The sequence below is a fragment of the Lolium perenne genome, chromosome 7, assembly GCF_019359855.2.
Source record: "Lolium perenne isolate Kyuss_39 chromosome 7, Kyuss_2.0, whole genome shotgun sequence".
NCBI classification, from domain to species: domain Eukaryota; kingdom Viridiplantae; phylum Streptophyta; class Magnoliopsida; order Poales; family Poaceae; genus Lolium; species Lolium perenne.
The window spans coordinates 2,066,538-2,091,128 of record NC_067250.2 but is presented as its reverse complement, the minus strand read 5'-3'; the positions used below and the strand labels follow the sequence as shown (position 1 = coordinate 2,091,128).

Sequence of the window (24,591 nt, the reverse complement as noted above, 5' to 3'; positions counted from 1 at the left end):
CCATGTATTTATGCAGCATTACATTGCATGTTATCCATGCGAACCAATTTAGGCTCTTCGAAAGAGGCACGGGTCGAAAGTGGGCTGGATGCATTACACAATTGTAAACCCATGCATGATCCGGTTAGCTCGACCACGCATTCATGATTGGTTTTTCCATGCATTCTCTTCTCAACTTTCATAGGATGCTTGCAGTTGAACTTTTTTGTTCGGTTACTTGGTGGTAATGGACTCCAGCTGAAAGACCGTTAGGAAAAGAGCAATTGTACAGAGCTATATCAACAATTCAGATATCTAATCATGCATATATACTACAGATTCGGAAACACTTCACAGATAGATTCATTTACGATTGATTGATTGCTTGAACTAATTTGTTCCATTACAATGATGATAATGGACTCCAGGTCTCTAGCACAGAAGTTTTATCGTACATAATCCAATTTCATAAATCTTTCCCCAATAATTTCATTTACAATTGATTGATCAATATCATCAAAATAATTAATCATCACTGTCATACAGTAGAGATATCATCGATCCTGCCAATATATGTATAGTTACACTCGGAAGGCAGGAGAGAAATAGGACACAATCGTCCATCTATAGCTAATTCATCCATCTCGTCAAAAACCCAAAACCCAAAAAACCAACAAAACAACAACATGGTATAGAGTAGCTAGTACTCCATCTCCTTCTGAATCCAAGAGAAGAGGAAGCCGCCACCGACCGATCCGGCGATCGATCGATCAATAGTATGTATGTATATGTAGTAGGTGATCATCCTCACCATCCGCGCACGCTATCCATGGACGACGATGACTACAAGTCGTCAGCCATGAAGATCTGGTTGTAGGAAGAGTCCATCTCATGCACCACGAGCTTCTCGACGGTGACAGTGCCGCTGGTGGCATTGTTGAAAAGATATGCACCTGCAGCGCCGTAGATAGCCTCCGTCGGGTACACCCTCGACGTCGCTGTGGACCTTCCGCCCATGGCGAAGCTCTCCACGATTGAGTGGTCCACGAGCACCCTCACGGAGAATGCCTCACCATCGAGGATAGGCACGGTGTATCCCACCACTCGCTTCACGACATCCTTGGCCAGTGTAGACCGTGACTCGTCGTGGCAGAAGTGGGTCTGGAGGCCCCCATCAAGGCCCTTGGCCACATAGAAGTACACCGCCGTCTGCTCCGCCTTACCGTCGGCAAGGACGAGGAGGCCAAAGGGGCCGAGTGCGCCACGGTTGGCAGAGCCGCCGCTGGTGCTGCAGTTGTAGCCAACGTCAGCCTCGTTGAGGGCGGCAATGGTGGCGGAGTCCAGGCGGAAGGAAGCCTCGATGTCGAGTTGTGTGGCACGGTGGAGCGCAAGTGGGTAGATGCTACCGTGGTCGATGGTGACTCCACTGAGGTCGGTGGAGTTGATGCGGAGGGTCTCGAGCTCCTCCACCGGCCACTGGATGAGGTTGGTCCGGGTCTTCTCGTCGAGCTCCACCGTCCTCGGGATCGACTGCAAGCACACATCAACCAATCCCTTTCTTAGTTAAAAATAATTCAAGCAGAGGTAGGTCCAATGATCGATCATGCATTCATGCACATCAACATCTTGGAAAAGAAAAGTAGATGAACGGAACAAATTGGTGTCACATATTCACAAAACTAAGAATGTTCAAACTCGATAATTAAGAGCGATTAGTCGGATCCATCGTTGGTACGACCAAGCAAATACATAATATAGTACGATGCAGATCCTTGATTCCAGACAGGAAGGGAGGAGAAAGTTGAAATTTGGTGGTTAGCTGGGAGCAGACAAATTAAGATACCGTTGCCAATCATAACGGTTAGCACAAGAAGCCATCGATACATTTATTTAGGCATCCACATGGTTCCACGTGGGATCGACGTGGCGTGCACATGTGGTGTCTAGCTAGGACACATGCATGACAGTTGGCTGGATATAGTTTTAGTTGCTACTACGTATTACTCGTCGAAAAATGACACTTGGCTTACACCCGTTGACCAACGTTTGGAAGATGCAAGGGAGAGTATGGAACTGGTCAGAGAAAAAGTACTCCTGAAATTCAGCTGGCCTTTCAATTGAAAAGTATCCAACCTACCACAGGAGAGGATCATCAAAAAGGGCTACATGCATTATACTAATAGCTTTGAGAAGGGTATTGGTTTGCAGTCTGGTCAACTGGTACATCTTCTTGTTCAAAAAAACTGGTACATCTTAGGTGCATGAGTTGGGATTAACTAAAGATCACACGGAACATGCATGCACGTTTTCAATCCCAGTTGTCATCTTAATCTGAAGATGTCAATCTTCTCAACAGCGATATAGCTGGCGACATGCGACCTATAGGTAGGTAGCTAGGTGGTTAAACAGGAAAGAAACGTGAAACGGCATGACCGCGACTTGTGTACCACTTAATCGATGCGTGACAACGTCGCCAATCCCCACGACCAATTAGCAGACATAAATCCATTCTCATCCCATTGACAATGCGATTAACAGTTCTCTGCCTACGCATTTGTCGGCGGGCCGATCCGTCAGCATCTATATGCATGCTTGCATTAAGATTTCGATTAAGCAGGTTGAAGGTCCGATCCATGGCAGGACGTATGAGATCTAACTAGCATATGCATAATGAAACTAAGATGCAAAGCAGCAAAGGGAAAAGCGATGGACGCATACCATTAGGGATGCCCATCCCTTGGCGACGTCGGCGCGCTCGGAGTCAGTCTCGCCGATCCACCCCCAGAGCACGCGCCGCTTCTTGGCCGGGTCGTAGAAGGTCTTGGATGCGTAGAACTTGCCCCAGTCGTACCTCAGCCCAATCCCTAGGTCGTTCTCTGGGTCCACGGCCGTGAACGTGTTGGCTGCCGCGTCGTATTTCCCTAGCGTGTACCAGTCATGTCGGTCGTCGTCGCTGCTCTCCTTGATCACGTACAGCTCCTCGCTGCCGTTCTTGCCACCGACAGGGTAGAAGTCGATGCACTCCCACATGCCGGTGCCGTCAACGCGATGCAAGTACCCCGGGATGAGCTCGTAGTTGAGGAAGTCCTTGGTCTTGTACACCATGGCGATGCCGGCATGGCCGTTGTTGTCCTTGGACCCGATGACGGTGCGCCACGTCTGGTCGGACTCATCGAACCAGGCGGTGGTCGGGTCACGGAAGTCCTTGTCACCGATCCCGGGTGGCGGGAGGAGCACGGGGTTGGCTTCGTGCTTGGTCCAGTTGCGGAGGAGGGAGTCGTTGGGGTCCTCAGGCACGGCGAGGCACTGGACCTGCACGGAGGCGTTGGTGGACCCCGTGTAGAGCATGTTGAGGGTCCCGTCGGGGAACACGGTGGCGGAGCCCGTCCAGACACCGTTGATGTCGTACCATTGGTCAGGCACCATGGCGAGCGGGAGGTGGCGCCAGTGGACCAGGTCCCGGGACACGGCGTGGCCCCACGCGATGTTGCCCCACACCGCCCCCTCGGGGTTGTACTGGTAGAAGAGGTGGTACCATCCACGGTAATAAACCGGACCTGCATGGACAATTCAAGATTAGATCGATCCAGGCCATGGATGGAAGAAAAGAAGGGTTAGTTATACTCAAACTAGAGTCAGTTAAGGAAGGTGGATCGGTGATTAGGTGGATATGTATGCGTACGTTAATGGCAAGATAAAAAGGATAATAATCATTTGTGGTTAGGCTGGCACATTATTGCAGTGGGGACGTGATTAATCGTGTGTACCAATGAGAAACAGGACCGAGGTAATCTCGATCTCTTTATCCATCTACACCGGTTTCAGTTTTCCGGCAACCAATGGCGCGTGGTCAAAATAGATACAGATATGGTTCCCTTCCGGGCGGGCGCGAGACAGGCGGCGATCGGGCAAGCGACAATTGAACAAGAATATTCCATGGATAGGGATCGGTTAATCGGTACTAACCGTTGGGATCTGCATGCATGTCGTCGCCGGAGAAGGTACGCCGCCGGCCGCACCAGCGAGCAAACAGGAAAGAAAGCAATGGCAACAGCGTCAGCTCATGTCGATCAAATCAACCACGCGCGAGAGATGTATAGATAGATATGAAAGCAAGATACATCTGAGCCTGAATCGGACGGGAAAAGGAAAGGAGTAAATGGATGGATCGTACGTACCGTTCATCCAGTTCATCTCGGGCTGGAAATGGAAACCCGTGCGCTGCCACTGCAGCATGGCGTTGCTCCACGGGAACCCGTCGGCGTCGGCGCCGGAGCCGGCGCCGAGGAACCCCATCTCGTCCGCCGCGCCGGACGTCTTCTCCGACACGCCCGCGTCCCTCCCGCGGCTCCTCGCCGTCTCCGACAGCGGCGGCATGGCAGCCACGTCCACGGCCACGCGGTCCACCCTTGACCCGGCGAGCGTGCTGGCGACCACGAACACAACCAGGGCAGACGCCGCAAGAACGGCCGCGCACGCGCGCCACCTCACGCCGCCGGCGCTCCGGCGGTCGTCGTGGCCATGGGCGTCGTCGGAGGAGTGGGGCAGCGGCTCGTACGCGTACGCGCCGGGAATGGACCGAGACTCCATCGTCGGCGAATTCCAAAACAAATGGAGCAGATTCTGATGGGTGGATGGATGTGGCTTCCCGAGCGAGCGAACGAGCGGGATTTATAGTTGCGCGGGGAGCAAAAATGGAAACAAGGAGCGGGATGCAAGCGCGTGCGTAGGTGTGGGAGGCTGGAGTGTGGGGCCGGACGGTCAGCGAGGGTGAAATGGACATTGACCCTACGAGATCGGTGGATCCTCTCTTATCGCTCGCCCGGTTGATTTCTTTTTTGGATATATAGTTGCTATCCATTTCTAGGCACTTTCTATTCTCTATCCTTCCCTTCCCTATTCCTGTGACCGTGTGCACATAATCTTTTTTATATGCCTTGTTACTCCATTCCTTTTCCCTTCTCTTCCCGGACTTGAAAAAAATTGCCCCTCCACACGATCATCTTGACGATGACCTAGTAGTCTCTTGACATGCATCATCATTGTGGGCCAATTCCAACTTGCCAGTTGGCCACCGTTCGAGAATATAAAATCTGTGCTGCGAGAAAAAAACATAGAAGATGAAGAATACGTACCCCACAATGACCTCTTTTTTACGGGGTTCTTGCGGCGCCTTTTCTGTCTTTGTGTTTACCATAGAGGACTACATTTAATAAAAAGCACAAATGTGTTTGTATCTCGCTTGAAATAGAAGAATGTCAACAATATTTGTTTTGTCTGTCTGATTGCCAACTAAAAATCTAAGGCTTAGTGGTTCGAAGAAACCATATAGGCCGGAGAACAGACAACCATACGTGAATAAGTGGATGGTGGTCCATTTTTACATCATTATATGCTCCTGGAATTTGCTTGCAAAAGAAGTCACAGCTGGCTTCTTATCCTCTATCATGTCACATACTTGTATATATATTCTACTATGGCTGAATTAGTCTTTGCATTTCCTTCTTCCTGGACCCCGACATGGTTTTACCTCCCACAAAATAAGTTTTCCTTTCAATGATGACCCACCTTGAGCCCTTCTTGCTGAGCCAATGATGATGGTCTAGTGGTATCTATCCACACGCCACACCTCCATTGTAGACCGATGCCATTTCACCGGCTGTTGCCGCTTGAGAGTATAGAAGTCATGGCTCGAGAGTCAAGAGAACCCTTGATGTCAGAGAAGATACCACCATGAGTGAATTGGTCGAGGAATTCGTGAATTGATTTCGATGAATTTTTGTCGCCTTGTATAAGATTTCTTATCAAAGAGTTTATGTCCAACTTCATTCATTAAAGATCACACATTTGTTGGTAGCTCAGTACCAAGAATGTCAACAACACTCTCTTTTTATTTGTTAGCTTTCTAGCTAGAAACTATGGTTTGTAGGTTCGGAACCCCACAGATGGAAAAAGGATGTAACTGTAAGTGAATAAGTGAAAGAGAGTCAATTTTATCACCTTTTTCACTTTACGAAGCTGCATCCCAAAAAGTTTGGAGACAACTTTCTTTAATTGAAATATACACATGGGTGTAACATATATGTCTGTTTGTGCGCGACGAGGAATTTCCTATATGAAGCCCCCCACTCCACATGATAACACATAACACTAAGATGACTAAAATCGACCCATCAGATTAAATTTTATAGACATTGCTAATAAAACATCTATATTGTTGCCTTCTCTGCTATTGGATATTGCACGCCGGATATGTTACAATCGACCTTGTTAAAATAAATCCAAAAAATCAAATGGTTATAATTATTGTACATTATCGAGTATCACATGTTCTCCCCTAGCTTGAAAAATGTTTCTACCACTATATTTGGATCATTTAACGGATTTAAATTACTATAATAATGAATGTAAAATCCGAGCCCACAAAATCATGCCACCAGTTTCTTCAGGATTATCTAGCACCTAATCCATGCTGACCACTAACCTGAATAAAACTTTTTTTGCGAAATACTGTACAGACGTAGACGTTCATACATATACATATACATTCATCCCTATGAACACACGCACGCACAATAAATAATGCTGACATACATATCCACAGAAAAATAATGCAAATAACTACACAGTAGAGGAAATAATGCAGCACAAGAACTAGATAGAGGGCAAAGAAGAGGAAGCAACACAACCGGTGAGCTCAGTATCTGCTAGACATACTGGCTGCCAGGTGGTGCCACGTTGGACAGGTAATTTGGTTTGTTGCTTTTATCCGGGTGGATTATCGATGGCGCACCAACAGTTTTACATAGGGGTAATCAGGCGTGTATCTCATGTTTTAGCGAAGTCGCAGATGCTGAATAGGCCCGATAACATGGAACACCAAGATAATAAGAACCGATCAAGGGATTGAAATTGTCAGGTCAGCCATCTCGTGGATCACGTGTTTTTGTTTTGGGGAAAAATTGTTGTTGCTACACCATCTGGATTCGTACAGGGGGCTTATATTAGTACACGAATAGATAGAATGTGGAGCCCATCAGTTGCTTCCAGGTTATCCATCCTCTAATAGTACATGACGACCACCAACTGTCCAACCGGAACCAAACTGTCAAGATTCAATCCACAATTAAGTAGTCCAATAATGCTGGTAGATCCAGATAAAATAATGCAGCTACAGTTGATAAGAAGGAGCACGGCCAGTAGATGGAAAAGAGAGCCGAGAGGAGATGAAGCAACACAATCAATCAGCGAGCTCAGCATATGCCGGGTACACTGGCTGCCAGGTGTTGCCACATCGGATTGGTCATCATCCCCTTCCTCCAACAGGCAAGTTGTTTTGTCGCTTTCCTTCGGTCAATGGTAAGTGTGGCCCACCAACATTGTGTGTATAGTTACTCCCTCGATTTCATATTAGTTGTCGTTGATTTTGATGCTCTAGACACAAGTGGCTGGCCATAGTGGGTAGTATCATATAGTAGTATCATGTATATGATACTTTTCTATGATACTAGATCCATAATGCATAGTATCATAGACTAATATCATAGTTTAGCTATATTAATTGATTTGTAGAATCCCAATACAAATTTGTGTACAAGATTTATTTGATACTAACTTTTCTCGTGATGTGCGCTATGATACAGTATCTACCTATGATACTCTAATCTCCTCTCTCATCTATAATTACCTGTCACATCAGCATTTTTGGTGGGCTAGGATGCATGATACTAGCTATGATACTAGCACTATGACTAGCCTAATCAGACCACATGTGGATCATTAATGGATGTCTCCGGCCGACCCATGAGATGGATTAACAAATAACAATTGGCAGATGCTGAATCGGCGTAGAGATGACGGTGGTGTATAGTATTGTGACATGCATCAGACATGTAGGATTAATATGAGGATGATCGACCAATTATGGAGTACTCCGTAGATAATACTACCTCCATTTCAAGGTATAAGGTCTATTTTTTTTTGAAAAGTCAAACGAAGTGAAGTTTGATCAAACTTTTAGAAGAATCTATGAATAAATATGATATATTGTAGATACCATATGAAAATATATTTCATTATCTATCTAATGATATTGATTTTGTACTTTTCATGTTATGATTTTTGATAAAAATTTGGTCAAATTTAACATAGTTTGACTTTCTGAAAAAATATAGTACTTAAGTCTTGGGAGGAGGTAGTAGGAGATTGCTTGTATAGGAGCTGGCATGTACGAGATGTAGATGGATGACGGTGGTAGCTACTACTTGCATAAATAAGTGTGTACAGAGGAAGATGACACCAACATGTATAGTTGGGGTGGACGCATGTGCTAGCTACATGCATGGATGGATGCTTCTGAAACTTGGGTGATTCCTTTCAAAAAAAAAAAAAACTTTGGATAATGTGCACCGATCGGACGTGCATGGAGCGATGCTTCTGAAACTTGGATGTTAGCACTGGTAGAAAAAGGGTCTTCTATCCAGCTCCATTAGTCCCTAAATATTTCGAACCGTGATTAATGGGACATTTAGTCGCGGTTCGGGAGGCGAACCGCAACCAAAGACCTGGGCCCAGGGCGCTCAGTGGCCAGCTGGTGCACGTGAGGGGCTTTAGTCGCGGTTGGCCAGGCCAACCGCGACTAAAGGCCTTCGGGCACCTTTAGTCACGGTTTACCAGGCCAACCGCGACTAAAGCCCCTCCCCTATATATACCCATCCAGCAGCCACACTTAGCCATTTGGTGCCACTTCTCTTCACAAACTTCACAAGGGGGTGTAGGTTTGCTTTTGGTTCCTCTTATGCACACAAGGTGTTTGATGAAATGCCCCAAGAGCATGAAACAAACATGGTATGAAGTGTCGGAGCCACACTTGAGCTTCCTCATTTATTTTTTCCTCCTCGATCGCGGTTAGCAACTTGAACCTTTCACGTGTCACTGATAAAATATGCATGTGTGTAGTTCATTGTTTAATTTCTATTGTTTGTAGCTAGTTAGTTTAACAAATGCATGATGGTTAATTATATATTTTATATTATAATAATGCAGATGAATCGGCAATGGATGTACGGTAACCGACTCTCCGACGAGTTCACTACGGGTTTGAAAGATTTCCTCGTAGTGGCTAATGCGAACAAGCAGAGGGGTTTTGTTATCTGTCCATGTGTTGCCTGTAAGAATCAGAAGGGTTACTCTTCCTCAAGAGATGTTCACATGCACCTGCTTCGGCAGGGTTTCATGCCAAGCTATAATTGTTGGACCAAGCATGGAGAAAGAGGGGTTATAATGGAAGAAGATGAAGAAGGGGATGATTTCATCGATGACAACTATCTTGATCATTTCGGTGATACTTTCATGGAGGATGCTGAAGGTGGGGAAGGTGAAGGGGAAGGTGAAGGGGAAGGTGAAGAAGAGGCACGTGATGAGTCCGTTGATGATCTTGGTCGGACCATTGCCGATGCACGGAGAAGCTGCGGAACTGAAAAGGAGAGGGAGAATTTGGATCGCATGTTAGAGGATCACAAAAAGTCGCTGTACCCTGGATGCGATAATGGTCTGAAAAAGCTGGGCTGCACACTGGATTTGCTGAAATGGAAGGCACATGAAGGTGTAGGTGACTCAGGATTTGAAAACTTGCTGAAAATGTTGAAGAATATGTTTCCAAAGAATAACGAGTTGCCCGCCATTACGTACGAAGCAAAGAAGGTTGTCTGCCCTCTAGGTTTAGAGGTTCTGAAGATACATGCATGCATCAACGACTGCATCCTATACCGTGGTGAATATGAGAATTTGAATGAATGCCCGGTATGCACTGCATTGCGTTATAAGATCAGAGGCGATGACCCTGGTGACGATGTTGAGGGCCAGAAACCCAGGAAGAGGGTTCCCGCCAAGGTGATGTGGTATGCTCCTATAATACCACGGTTGAAACATCTGTTTAGGAACAAAGAGCATGCCAAGTTGTTGCGATGGCACAAAGAGGACCGTAAGTCGGACGGGGAGTTGAGACACCCCGCAGATAGAACGCAATGAAGAAAGATCGACAGAGAGTTCAAAGATTTTGCAGCTGACGCAAGGAACATAAGATTTGGTCTAAGTACAGATGGCATGAATCTTTTTGGCGAGCAGAGCTCCAGCCATAGCACCTGGCCCGTGACTCTATGCATCTACAACCTTCCTCCTTGGTTGTGCATGAAGCGGAAGTTCATTAGATGCCAGTGCTCATCCAAGGTCCGAAGCAACCCGGCAACCACATCGATGTGTAACTAAGGCCATTAGTTGATGAACTTTTACAGTTGTGGGGCAGACCTGGTGTACGTGTGTGGGATGAGCACAACGAAGAGGAATTTGACCTACGAGCGTTGCTTTTCGTAACCATCAACGATTGGCCTGCTCTTAGTAACCTTTTAGGACTGTCAAATAAGGGATACAATGCATGCACGCACTGCTTACATGAGACTGAAAGTGTATATTTGCCAAATTGTAAGAAGAACATGTACCTTGGGCATCGTCGATTTCTTCCGAAAATTCATCCAGTAAGAAAGAAAGGCAAGCATTACAACGGCAAGGCAGATCACCGGCCGAAGCCTGCAGAACGTACTGGTGCTGAGGTATTTGATATGGTCAAGGATTTGAAAGTCATCTTTGGAAAGGGTCCTAGCGGACAATCAGTTTCGTAGGGAGTTGACGGGCACGCACCCATGTGGAAGAAGAAATCTATATTCTGGGAGCTAGAATACTGGAAAGTCCTAGATGTCCGCTCTGCAATCGACGTGATGCATGTTACGAAGAATATTTGCGTGAACCTCCTAAGCTTCTTGGGCGTGTATGGGAAGACAAATGATACAAAGGAAGCACGGCAGGACCAACAACGTTTGAAAGACCCTAATGACCGGCATCCGGAATGGTTTCAAGGTCGTGCCAGCTACGCTCTGACCAAAGAAGAGAAGGTCATCTTTTTTGAATGCCTGAGCAGTACGAAGGTCCCGTCTGGATTCTCGTCGAATATAAAGGGAATAATAAACATGGCGGACAAAAAGTTCCAAAACCTGAAGTCTCACGACTGCCACGTGATTATGACGCAATTGCTTCCGATTGCTTTGAGGGGGCTTGATACGTCTCCGACGTATCGATAATTTCTTATGTTCCATGCCACATTATTGATGTTATCTACATGTTTTATGCACACTTTATGTCATATTCGTGCATTTTCTGGAACTAACCTATTAACAAGATGCCGAAGTGCCAGTTGCTATTTTCTGCTGTTTTTGGTTTCAGAAATCCTAGTAAGGAAATATTCTCGGAATTGGACGAAATCAAAGCCCAGGGGCCTATTTTCTCACGAAGCTTCCAGAAGTCCGAAGGAGAGACGAAGAGGGGCCACGGAGGGGCCACACCCTAGGGCGGCGCGACCCCCCCCTTGGCCGCGCGGCCCGTGGTGTGGGGCCCCGTGCCGCCTCTTGACCTGCCCTTTCGCCTATAAAAGTCTCCGTGACGAAACCCCCAGTACCGAGAACCACGATACGGAAAACCTTCCAGAGACGCCGCCGCCGCCGATCCCATCTTGGGGGATCCAGGAGATCGCCTCCGGCACCCTGCCGGAGAGGGGAATCATCTCCCGGAGGACTCTACGCCGCCATGGTCGCCTCCGGTGTGATGTGTGAGTAGTCTACCCCTGGACTATGGGTCCATAGCAGTAGCTAGATGGTTGTCTTCTCCCCATTGTGCTATCATTGTCGGATCTTGTGAGCTGCCTAACATGATCAAGATCATCTATCTGTAATTCTATATGTTGCGTTTGTTGGGATCCGATGAATAGAGAATACTTGTTATGTTGATTATCAAAGCTATGCTTATGTGTTGTTTATGATCTTGCATGCTCTCCGTTATTAGTAGATGCTCTGGCCAAGTTGATGCTAGTAACTCCAAGAGGGAGTATTTATGCTCGATAGTGGGTTCATGCCTCTCGTGAACTGGAGGAGTGACAAGAACCACTAAGGTTATGGATGTGCTGTTGCCACTAGGGATAAAACATTAGTGCTATGTTCAAGGATGTAGTCACTAGTTACATTACGCGCAATACTTAATGCAATTGTCTGTTGTTAGCAACTTAATACTGGAGGGGGTTCGGATGATAACCTGAAGGTGGACTTTTTAGGCATAGATGCAGTTGGATGACGGTCTATGTACTTTGTCGTAATGCCCAATTAAATCTCACTATACTCATCATGATATGTATGTGCATGGTCATGCTCTCTTTATTTGTCAATTGCCCAACTGTAATTTGTTCACCCAACATGCTGTTCGTCTTATGGGAGAGACACCTCTAGTGAACTGTGGACCCCGGTCCAATTCTTCATCGAAATACAATCTACATCGTAATACTGTTTCTACTGTTTTCTGCAAACAATCATCTTCCACACAATACGGTTAATCCTTTGTTACAGCAAGCCGGTGAGATTGACAACCTCACTGTTTCGTTGGGGCAAAGTACTTTGGTTGTGTTGTGCAGGTTCCACGTTGGCGCCGGAATCTCTGGTGTTGCGCCGCACTACATCCCGCCGCCATCAACCTTCAACGTGCTTCTTGGCTCCTCCTGGTTCGATAAACCTTGGTTTCTTTCTGAGGGAAAACTTGCTGCTGTGCGCATCATACCTTCCTCTTGGGGTTGCCCAACGAACGTGTGAAATACACGCCATCAAGCATATTTTCTGGCGCCGTTGCCGGGGAGATCAAGACACGCTGCAAGGGGAGTCTCCACTTCTCAATCTCTTTACTTTGTTTTTGTCTTGCTTAGTTTTATTTACTACTTTGTTTGCTGCACTAAATCAAAAACACAAAAAAATTAGTTACTTTTTTACTTTATAATATCATGCATGTTTTTATTACACTAGTTTGGCATAATGGACAAGAATGATCTTCTTATTCTATTTCCTGATTTAAAACATGGATTGTTTGATGCGAAAATTAAAAAACCTATGGGATCTTATTTGCATGCTGGTAGTAATATTAGTATGAACGCTTTGAACACCATTGTTGATAATAATATGGAAAGTTCTAAGCTTGGGGAAGCTGGTTTTCATGATCTTTTTATTCCCCCAAGCATTGAGGAGAAAATTTACTTTGATGATACTTTGCCTCCTATTTATGATAATGATATTGGTCTTTTAGTACCGCCTGTTATGGAGGATAAATTTGATTATTATTACAGTATGCCTCCTATATTTGATAATGAGAATAATAATGATAGCTACTTTGTTGAATTTGCTCCCACTACAACTAATAAAATTGATTATGCTTATGTGGAGAGTAATGATACTTTTATGCATGTGAATAAGAATGCTTTATGTGATACTTATATTGTTGAGTTTGTTCATGATGCCTCTGAAAATTATTATGAGAGAGGAAAATATGGTTGTAGAAATTTTCATGTTACTAAAATGCCTCTCTATGTGCTGAAATTTTTGAAGCTACACTTGTTTTATCTTCCTGATCTTGTCATTTTGCTCTTCATGAATTTAATTGTGTACAAGGTTCCTTTTCATAGGAAGCATGTTAGACTTAAATGTGTTTTGGATTTGCTTCTTGATGCTCTCTTTTTGCTTCAAATACTATTTCTTGCGAGTGCATCATTAAAACTGCTGAGCCCATCTTAATGGCTATAAAGAAAGAACTTCTTGGGAGATAACCCATGTGTTATTTTGCTACAGTACTTTGTTTTTATTTTGTGTCTTGGAAGTTGTTTACTACTGTAGCAACCTCTCCTTATCTTAGTTTTGTGTTTTGTTGTGCCAAGTTAAGCCGTTGATAGAAAAGTAAGTACTAGATTTGGATTACTGCACAGTTCCAGATTTCTTTGCTGTCACGAATCTGGGTCCACCTCCCTGTAGGTAACTCAGAAAATTAAGCCAATTTACGTGCATGATCCTCAGATATGTACGCAACTTTCATTCAATTTGAGCATTTTCATTTGAGCAAGTCTGGTGCCATTTTAAAATTCGTCAATACGAACTGTTCTGTTTTGACAGATTCTGCCTTTTATTTCGCATTGCCTCTTTCGCTATGTTGGATGAATTTCTTTGATCCATTAATGTCCAATAGCATTATGCAATGTCCAGAAGTGTTAAGAATGATTGTGTCACCTCTGAATATGTCAATTTATAATGTGCACTAACCCTCTAATGAGTTGTTTCGAGTTTGGTGTGGAGGAAGTTTTCAAGGATCAAGAGAGGAGTATGATGCAACATGATCAAGGAGAGTGAAAGCTCTAAGCTTGGGGATGCACCCGGTGGTTCACCCCTGCATATATCAAGAAGACTCAAGCGTCTAAGCTTGGGGATGCCCAAGGCATCCCCTTCTTCATCGACAACATTATCAGGTTCCTCCCCTGAAACTATATTTTTATTCCATCACATCTTATGTGCTTTTTCTTGGAGCGTCGGTTTGTTTTTGTTTTTTGTTTTGTTTGAATAAAATGGATCCTAGCATTCACTTTATGGGAGAGAGACACGCTCCGCTGTAGCATATGGACAAGTATGTCCTTGGTTTCTACTCATAGTATTCATGGCGAAGTTTCTCCTTCGTTAAATTGTTATATGGTTGGAATTGGAAAATGATACATGTAGTAATTGCTATAAATGTCTTGGGTAATGTGATACTTGGCAATTGTTGTGCTCATGATTAAGCTCTTGCATCATATACTTTGCACCCATTAATGAAGAAATACATAGAGCATGCTAAAATTTGGTTTGCATATTTGGTTTCTCTAAGGTCTAGATAATTTCTAGTATTGAGTTTGAACAACAAGGAAGACGGTGTAGAGTCTTATAATGTTTTCAATATGTCTTTTATGTGAGTTTTGCTGCACCGGTTCATCCTTGTGTTTGTTTCAAATAAGCCTTGCTAGCCTAAACCTTGTATCGAGAGGGAATACTTCTCATGCATCCAAAATACTTGAGCCAACCACTATGCCATTTGTGTCCACCATACCTACCTACTACATGGTATTTTCCGCCATTCCAAAGTAAATTGCTTGAGTGCTACCTTTAAAATTCCATCATTCACCTTTGCAATATATAGCTCATGGGACAAATAGCTTTAAACTATTGTGGTATTGAATATGTAATTATGCACTTTATCTCTTATTAAGTTGCTTGTTGTGCGATAACCATGTTTACTGGGGACGCCATCAACTACTCTTTGTTGAATATCGTGTGAGTTGCTATGCATGTTCGTCTTGTCTGAAGTAAGAGAGATCTACCACCATAGGGTTAAGCATGCATATGTTAGAGAAGAACATTGGGCCGCTAACTAAAGCCATGTTCCATGGTGGAAGTTTCAGTTTTGGACAACAATCCTCAAATCTCAAATGAGAAAATTATTAATTGTTGTTATATGCTTATGCATAAAAGAGGAGTCCATTATCTGTTGTCTATATTGTCCCGGTATGGATGTCTAAGTTGAAGAATAATCAATAGCGAGAAATCCAATGCGAGCTTTCTCCTTAGACCTTTGTACAAAGTGCATAGAGGTACCCCTTTGTGACACTTGGTAAAAACAATGCATTGTGATGATCCGGTAGTCCAAGCTAATTAGGACAAGGTGCGGGCACTATTAGTATACTATGCATGGGGCTTGCAACTTGTAAGATATAATTTACATGATACATACGCTTTATTACTACCGTTGACAAAATTGTTTCATGTTTTCAAAATCAAAGCTCTAGCACAAATATAGCAATCGATGCTTTTCCTCTATGGAGGACCATTCTTTTACTTTCAATGTTGAGTCAGTTCACCTATTTCTCTCCACCTCAAGAAGCAAACACTTGTGTGAACTATGCATTGATTCCTACATACTTGCTTATTGCACTTATTATATTACTCTATGTTGACAATATCCATGAGATATACATGTTACAAGTTGAAAGCAACCGCTGAAACTTAATCTTCTTTTGTGTTGCTTCAATACCTTTACTTTGAATTATTGCTTTATGAGTTAACTTTTATGCAAGACTTATTGATGCTTGTCTTGAAGTGCTATTCATGAAAAGTCTTTGCTTTATGATTCACTTGTTTACTCATGTCATATACATTGTTTTGATCGCTGCATTCACTACATATGCTTTACAAATAGTATGATCAAGATTATGATGGCATGTCACTCCGTAAATTATCTGTGTTATCGTTTTACCTGCTCGGGACGAGCAGAACTAAGCTTGGGGATGCTGATATGTCTCCGACGTATCGATAATTTCTTATGTTCCATGCCACATTATTGATGTTATCTACATGTTTTATGCACACTTTATGTCATATTCGTGCATTTTCTGGAACTAACCTATTAACAAGATGCCGAAGTGCCGATTGCTTTGTTTCTGCTGTTTTTGGTTTCAGAAATCCTAGTAAGGAAATATTCTCGGAATTGGACGAAATCAAAGCCCAGGGGCCTATTTTCTCACGAAGCTTCCGTAAGTCCGAAGGAGAGACGAAGAGGGGCCACGGAGGGGCCACACCCTAGGGCGGCGCGGCCCCCCTTTGGCCGCGCGGCCCTGTGGTGTGGGGCCCCGTGCCGCCTCTTGACCTGCCCTTTCGCCTATAAAAAGTCTCCGTGAAGAAACCCCGCATCGAGAACCACGATACGGAAAACCTTCCAGAGACGCCGCCACCGATCCCATCTCGGGGATCCAGAGATCGCCTCCGGCACCCGCCGAGAGGGGAATCATCTCCCGGAGGACTCTACGCCACCATGGTCGCCTCCGGTGTGATGTGTGAGTAGTCTACCCCTGGACTATGGGTCCATAGCAGTAGCTAGATGGTTGTCTTCTCCCCATTGTGCTATCATTGTTGGATCTTGTGAGCTGCCTAACATGATCAAGATCATCTATCTGTAATCCTATATGTTGCGTTTGTTGGGATCCGATGAATAGAGAATACTTGTTATGTTGATTATCAAAGCTATGCTTATGTGTTGTTTATGATCTTGCATGCTCTCCGTTATTAGTAGATGCTCTGGCCAAGTTGATGCTAGTAACTCCAAGAGGGAGTATTTATGCTCGATAGTGGGTTCATGCCTCTGTGAATCTGGAGGAGTGACAAGAACCACTAAGGTTATGGATGTGCTGTTGCCACTAGGGATAAAACATTAGTGCTATGTTCAAGGATGTAGTCACTAGTTACATTACGCGCAATACTTAATGCAATTGTCTGTTGTTAGCAACTTAATACTGGAGGGGGTTCGGATGATAACCTGAAGGTGGACTTTTTAGGCATAGATGCAGTTGGATGACGGTCTATGTACTTTGTCGTAATGCCCAATTAAATCTCACTATACTCATCATGATATGTATGTGCATGGTCATGCTCTCTTTATTTGTCAATTGCCCAACTGTAATTTGTTCACCCAACATGCTGTTCGTCTTATGGGAGAGACACCTCTAGTGAACTGTGGACCCCGGTCCAATTCTCTTTACTGAAATACAATCATCTGCACATCGTTCTACTGTTTTCTGCAAACAATCATCTTCCACACAATACGGTTAATCCTTTGTTACAGCAAGCCGGTGAGATTGACAACCTCACTGTTTCGTTGGGGCAAAGTACTTTGGTTGTGTTGTGCAGGTTCCACGTTGGCGCCGGAATCTCTGGTGTTGCGCCGCACTACATCCCGCCGCCATCAACCTTCAACGTGCTTCTTGGCTCCTCTTGGTTCGATAAACCTTGGTTTCTTTCTGAGGGAAAACTTGCTGCTGTGCGCATCATACCTTCCTCTTGGGGTTGCCCAACGAACGTGTGAAATACACGCCATCAGGGCTCCTACCGGAAAATGTTCGAGTAGCCATGGTGAAGCTATGTGCATTCCTCAATGCAATCTCTCAGAAGGTAATCAATCCAAAAGATCTACCACGGCTACAGAACGATGTGGTCCAATGTCTTGTCAGTTTCGAGTTGATGTTCCCGCCATCCTTCTTCAATATTATGACGCACCTCCTGGTTCACCTAGTCGAAGAGATTTCCATCCTCGGTCCTCTATTTCTACACAATATGTTCCCCTTTGAGAGGTTCATGGGAGTATTAAAGAAATATGTTCGTAACCGTGCTAGGCCAGAAGGAAGCATTGCCAAGGGCTATGGAAATGAGGAGGTAATTGAGTTTTGTGTTGACTTTGTTCCTGACCTTAAGCCGATTGGTCTTCCTCGATCGCAAAGACGAGGGAGACTAAGTGGAAAAGGCACGATCGGCAGGAAATCAACGATATGTATGGACGGCCATTCTATGACTGAAGCACACCACACGCTTGACCAATTCCAGCTTGGTGGCTCCGTACTTTGAGAAACACAAGAATATTTTACGCGAGGACAACCCGGGGAAGCCTGAATCCTGGATTACGAAGGCCCACATGGAGACTTTCGGCAGTTGGTTGAGAAAACATTTAATGAATGACGATGATGTGGTAGATCAGCTGTACATGTTGGCCAAGACACCATCTTCGACTATAAAAACTTTCCAAGGGTACGAGATAAATGGGAATACATTTTACACGATCGCCCAAGATAAAATGAGCACCAACCAAAACAGTGGTGTCCGCTTTGATGCAGCAACCGAGAATGGGCAAAAGGTCACATATTATGGTTACATAGAGGAGATATGGGAACTTGACTATGGACCCTCCTTTAAGGTCCCTTTGTTCCGGTGCAAATGGTTCAAGCTAACAGGAGGTGGGGTAAAGGTGGACCAGCAATACGGAATGACAATGGTGGATTTCAACGATCTTGGTTACCTTGACGAACCATTCGTCCTAGCGAAAGATGTTGCTCAGGTTTTCTATGTGAAGGACATGAGTAGCAAACCGAGGAAACGGAAAGATAAGAAAACGATCAGTACATCATGCCATGATCTAAAGCGCCACATTGTTCTTTCAGGGAAAAGAAATATCGTGGGAGTGGAGGGAAAGACAGACATGTCAGAAGATTATAATATGTTTGGTGAAATTCCGCCCTTCAAAGTGAACACCGACCCAAGCATTAAGTTAAATGATGAGGATGCTCCATGGATACGGCCCAATCGTAAGCAAGTAGGGACACAAGGGAAGAAATGATGTGTAATAATTTATTGTACCAAACTTTGTTGAATGGATCATGTGAATTATATTATCTGTGATGTGTTTGGTGTCCATTTTTGAATGATTCGATTGATTCGAGATACCACTGATGATACATGAAATTTGGAGTGACTAAGTCATACTCCTGCCTAGGCGTATAATGGGAAATGGACTAAAGGAGCCGTAATTGCATGGGATTTGGTGGATCTAGCATTGCCGAAATTGATTGGCCATGCCATAAATACCACTGATGATACATGAAATTTGGAGTGACTTAGTCATACTCCTGCCTAGGCGTATAATATGCAGACTCGTAGTCTTCATAGTTGCCGCCGTTGTACTGGTAGTCGTCGCCTTCTAAGTTGCCTTCGTTGTCGTCGCTGCTGTCGTCGTCGCTGTCGTCGGGCGGCTCTCGTGGCTCGAACTGAGGGTAGCACAGGCGGGGGATATCGCCGGCCGTGATGTAGTCCATGACGCTCTGTAGAGTCCGGCCGTACCACCATAGCTGACGGCCGGCCTCGTGGAAGTTCCCAGGAGGCAGACCGTCCTCCTCATACCTGGCGAGCGCCCTGTCACGCCGATTGATGAAGAAGGCGTCCCAAGTATGCTGGTTATCGGGATGCCAGCGGGGATTCATCCGCTGCTCCGGCGTGAGATCGAGGTAGTAGTGGTTCGTGATGGCCGCCCGGCGCGCAGTACCTTGAGGGACGGGAGGGACCGGCACGCCTCCTGCGCTTAGGCTCCACCCGGCGGGGATGCGGTAGCCCGGTGGGCAAGGGTAGTTCGAGGCGCAAAGCTCCTCCACCTGCTGGTAGGTTAGAGTGGGTGCGGTGGAAGCCATGAGAGAGTGATGAGAGATTGTAGAGATGTGATAATGCTGGCCAAGCCGGGCTACATATATGTAGTGAGAAATGGCGGGAAAATGGGAGCGGGAAGACAGGAGGCGGGAAGAAAGTGGCGGGAAGAAAGAGGCGGGAAGACATGGAAGAAATGGCGGGAAGAAGAGGAGGAATCCAGAGCTGGTCATCTAACCTTTAGTCCCAGCTGGTGGGTGCAACCGGGACTAAATGTGGTTTTTGTGTCATCTAACAAAATTGTTGGTGGGATAAGGACGTTTGGGTAAGCTTTAGTCCCGACTGGATGGTGCAACCGTGACTAAAGCTGTCGGCAGGATAAGGACGCGTGGGTGGACGCACTGCTCGATGAGATAAAGCATGTAGCGCACGACGCCCTGTCGGAGGAACAAGACAAAGCAGCAGCGGCGCCGTGCCTATAAAAGGAGCATCAATACACCTTGACAAGTAGACCAGCAAGCCAACCTAGCAGGTAGGGAGAGTTTCATCCCCATGGATGGAGTAAAGGGTTGGAAAATCTCCCGTGGCGCAACTTCTCGAAGATGTCGTCGATGCACACGCCCTACGGCTTCTTCGGAAGTTGCTCCTCGGGAAAATTTTCCTGCAAGCCCGTGAAAGACTCCATCTCCTCTAACAGTGTTGGGTAAAGGGTTGGAAAATATCCCGTGGCGCAGCTTCTCGAAGATGTCGTCGGTGCACACGCCCTACGACATCTTCGGAAGTTGCTCCTCGGGAAAATTTTCCTGCAAGCCCGTGAAAGACTCCATCTCCTCTAACAGTGTTCGGTAAAGGGTTAGAAAATCTCTCGTGGCGCAACTTCTCGAAGATGTTATCGGTGCACACGCCCTACGACATCTTCGGAAGTTGCTCCTCGGGAAAATTTTCCTGCAAGCCCGTGAAAGACAGAGGCGGGAAAGAACTGGCGGGAAGAGGGGCAAGGGAAGACAGAGACGGTCGGGAAGAACTTGTGGGAAGCGGGGGTGGGAAGACAGATGAGGGAAGAAATTGGAATTTTCTGAATTTTTTGATATATTATTTGTATTTTTAAGATTTTGAAATGAATTAGTTTTATTTTTCTGAATTTTTTGATATATTATTTGTATTTTTAAGATTTTGGAATGAATTAGTTTTATTTTTTCTGAATTTTTTGATATAATATTTGTATCTTTAAGATTTTGAAATGAATTAGTTTTATTTTTCTGAATTTTTTGATATATTATTTTTATTTTTAAGATTTTGAAATGAATTAGTTTTATTTTTCTGAATTTTTGATATATTATTTGTATTTTTAAGAATTTTAAATGAATTAGTTTTATTTTTCTGAATTTTTTGATATATTATTTGTATTTTTAACATTTTGAATTGAATTAGTTTTATTTTTCTGACTTTTTTTGATATATTATTTGAATTTTTCATATTTTGAAATGGAAAAGAATTTTAAAAATGACCTTTAGTCGCGGTTGGCCTCGCCAACCGCGACTAAAGGGTATTTCCGCGGGAACCGCTCGATTCGGGCGAAAAAACCTTTAGTCGCGGTTGGTGTGGCCAACCGCGATTAAAGGGTACCCTTTAGTCGCGGTTGGCCACACCAACCGCGACTAAAGGCCCGTCGCTATAAATTTCACGGGAGCGCAAACGGGCGCGCCATTCTTCCCAATCCGCCCAAGTTACATAGACGCGCGACGCCGGCAGCTGCCTCTCTCGCCGACCGCCGCCGTACCCTCTCTCGCCGACCGCTGCCGCGTCTCGACGCCGTCGCCCCGCGCTCTCTCGCCGACCGCGCGCCGCCCTCCTCCTCTCGCCGACCGCCGCCGCACGCACGCTTCGATCGACACCGTCGCCGCGAAGCCCCGTCGCGGCCGGAGTACGTGCCGCCCCGCCCTGCTCCTCGCCGCGCCGCGCGCGCCGCCGCTGTCTCCTCGCCGGCCGCGCGCGCCGTCGTCGCATGCAGATCGAGAGAGGATGCCGGCCGGCCGGGGAGGGAAACAGAGAGAGGGGAGAAGAGAGAGAGATCGAGGGAGAGGAGGCCTTTTTTTCAGTTAATCAAATTTGAAACTAAAATTTTGTATACTTAACAAAATTTTGTAACTAAATTTGTATACTTAACAAAATTTGTATACTTAACAAATTTTGTAACTAAAATTTTGTATATATACTTAACAAAATTTTGTATACTTAACAAAAATTTGTAACTAAAATTTTGTATACTTAACAAAATTTTGTATACTTAACAAAATTTTGACTTAACAAAATCTTGACTTAACAAAATTTTGACTTAACAAAATTTTAACTTAACAAAAAATTTACTTAACAAAAAATTTACTTAACAAAAATTTTACTTAACAAAATTTAGACTTAACAAAATTTTAACTTAACAAAAAAATTATCTTAATTAACAAGAATTATTTTGTTTTTTTGTTTTAACTTAACACAAATCGCCGCGCGTATACGGAGGCTTGACTTAACAAATTTGACTTAACCACCGCGTGTATACGGAGGGGGCAGCGAGCCCCTCGTCGCCCCCTCCATATACGCGCGGTGTTTTTTTTTGGGATCGAGAGGGGGCGGCGAGGGTTATGTGTGTTGTCCTTTCGCCACCGCCACCGCCACCGCGCCCTTTCACCACCGGCGCCACCGCCCTTTCACCAGGCTGCCCCCCTTTCGCCATCGCCACCTTCTTTACTTAATATAATCAATTTTTAATTACTACATGTTTTCAGGAGTGACACATATGGCAGACGATAGAGCCAACCCGATTAGGGATAACTATAATCCGGAAGCTGAGGCACATCTTTTCGGCATCATAAACGGCGACATTCTTTAAGTGCCGGCCGTTGAAGATGAAGAAGAGGATATCTCTTCTTATCTGAACCTTGACGACCGTGAAGATGAAGGTCGTCAGCGAGGTGATGACGAAGGAATGGGCACTGTTGATGGAGGTCAACCGTCGACAAACACCTCCGGCGATGTTGATAAGCAATTAGCAATCACCACCTCCGGCGAGGTATATATATACATTGAGCCTGTAACACCCCAAATTTCAAAACAAAGAGAAAATAAATTTCCTTTTTCCAAAAATGAGAACCAACAAAAACTTTTCTTATATAGGGTGCTATGCTTAGTGCTCCTACCTATTACTTGTGTTTTTGCCATGATGAGTGTTATTATGCTTCTGTGATAAAACCTAAAACCCTAAAGTGATCAAGTGAAGATCACAAACCAAATGAAATTAAAAGAGAAAGAAATCAAAATAAGAAAAACCCTAAACCCTAACCTTCTCAAAAATCCTTTGGATCTATTTTGAGAAACCAAAATAGAAGAAAAATACATATGTGGGCCTATAGCCCTAATATGGAGGTTTTGAACTCTACTTTTCTTACTTTACTAAAATGGTGGTGAACCCTTGCAAAACTTACTAAACCCTAAACCTCATCCCTCTTGTCATCAATCTTTGTGAAAAATAAAATAAAAAGAAAGGATCTTATTTAAGAAAAAGGCATATGCAAGCCTAGGGATACTTGTTGAAAATGATGAGCTTTGCCTTGTCTACCTTGAGTAGATGAATTGAAATACCTCAACACACTCAACAAAGCACTTACCAACCAATTCAAGTGTGAAACAAAATAAATTCAAACATATGCATAGAGGCATATGTGCCTATGGCTATTTTTGTAAAACTTTACCCTAGGCCTTTCTACTCTATTTAGAAGATTGGAAAACCTTCATAAACCTTATCTAGTACTTCTCAAACCCAATCCAAAGTGAAACAAAAGATTTTAAAAAGAAAGTAATAATGCCATAGAGGCATATGAGAGCAAAATATCAAATTTGCGAAATTGAGGATCTTGACCCTAAGACTTGTAGTGAATGGTGGGATCACTCCTATATACCATTTCAACACTCAACAACATCAATTGGGTCAAGCCTAGTCAAATTAAAAATCAAATGCCACATATGCATAGAGGCATATGTGACACATAGCCATTTTCACCAATTCTTGTTCTATGCACTTCTACTCTGACCAAATGGTGTGAAACCATCTCTAAACCTAATCTAACCCTAAATTGACCCTCAACCTTGCCCAAGTGAGGCAAGGGGAGCACATTACAAGAATAAGAAAAATTGACATGTCACCTCTCATGTGTTATGGCCAATTTTACAAATCTTTGAGCAAGACCATTTGAAATGGTTTCAATGGTTTGAAAATGTTTCTAAACTAATAATAATCACATTAGAGTCAAGAAAAGTCAAACCAAATGGAGAGAAATCAAATAGTGAGATAATTCCATTTTTCACTCACATACACACTTAGCCAAATTATAAAATCTTGACCTAGCCACTTCCATTGCCTCAAAATGTTTTGAACCTTTCACCTAACTCAATCTAACACCAAATAAACCTCACTTTTGTCAAAATGAAGCAAAGAGAAATAAAAGAATAAAAGTTAGAAAATCATAAAACCCTCACATATGGCTTATGCCATATTTATAAATTTTGACCCTAGACCATTTTGATCTTCACCATTAGTTGAATAATGTCACTAAACACTTATTACAACTTTTGGAATCAAAGAAACACAATTCAAATCAAATTCAAACTCAAAATTGGCTCACATACAATAATGGTCAAAACTGCCATTTATATTCTGGTCACTACTTTGAGC

General features: G+C 44.2%; 1 protein-coding gene across 1 annotated transcript; it reads right to left on the bottom strand.

The window, feature by feature from the left end:
* Window positions 1–423: 423 nt before the first annotated feature.
* LOC127311695 (sucrose:sucrose 1-fructosyltransferase) lies at window positions 424–4,615 on the bottom strand. Its single transcript, XM_051342152.2, has 4 exons — window positions 4,158–4,615; window positions 3,946–3,954; window positions 2,698–3,536; window positions 424–1,509 (listed from the first exon to the last, which is right to left on the bottom strand). Exons 1-4 carry the CDS (start codon window positions 4,567–4,569, stop codon window positions 823–825), a joined length of 1,947 nt encoding a protein of 648 aa, XP_051198112.1. The 5' UTR covers window positions 4,570–4,615; the 3' UTR covers window positions 424–822.
* Between the last annotated feature and the right edge of the window lie 19,976 nt (window positions 4,616–24,591).

Excerpts from the sequence above, each read along its gene's own strand:
- LOC127311695 (XM_051342152.2), bottom strand. The coding sequence starts at position 4,569 with ATGGAGTCTCGGTCCATTCCCGGCGCGTACGCGTACGAGCCGCTGCCC. Across the intron at positions 1,510-2,697 it reads AGGGATGGGCATCCCTAATG|TCGATCCCGAGGACGGTGGA; the intron begins GTATGCGTCCAT and ends GTGTGCTTGCAG.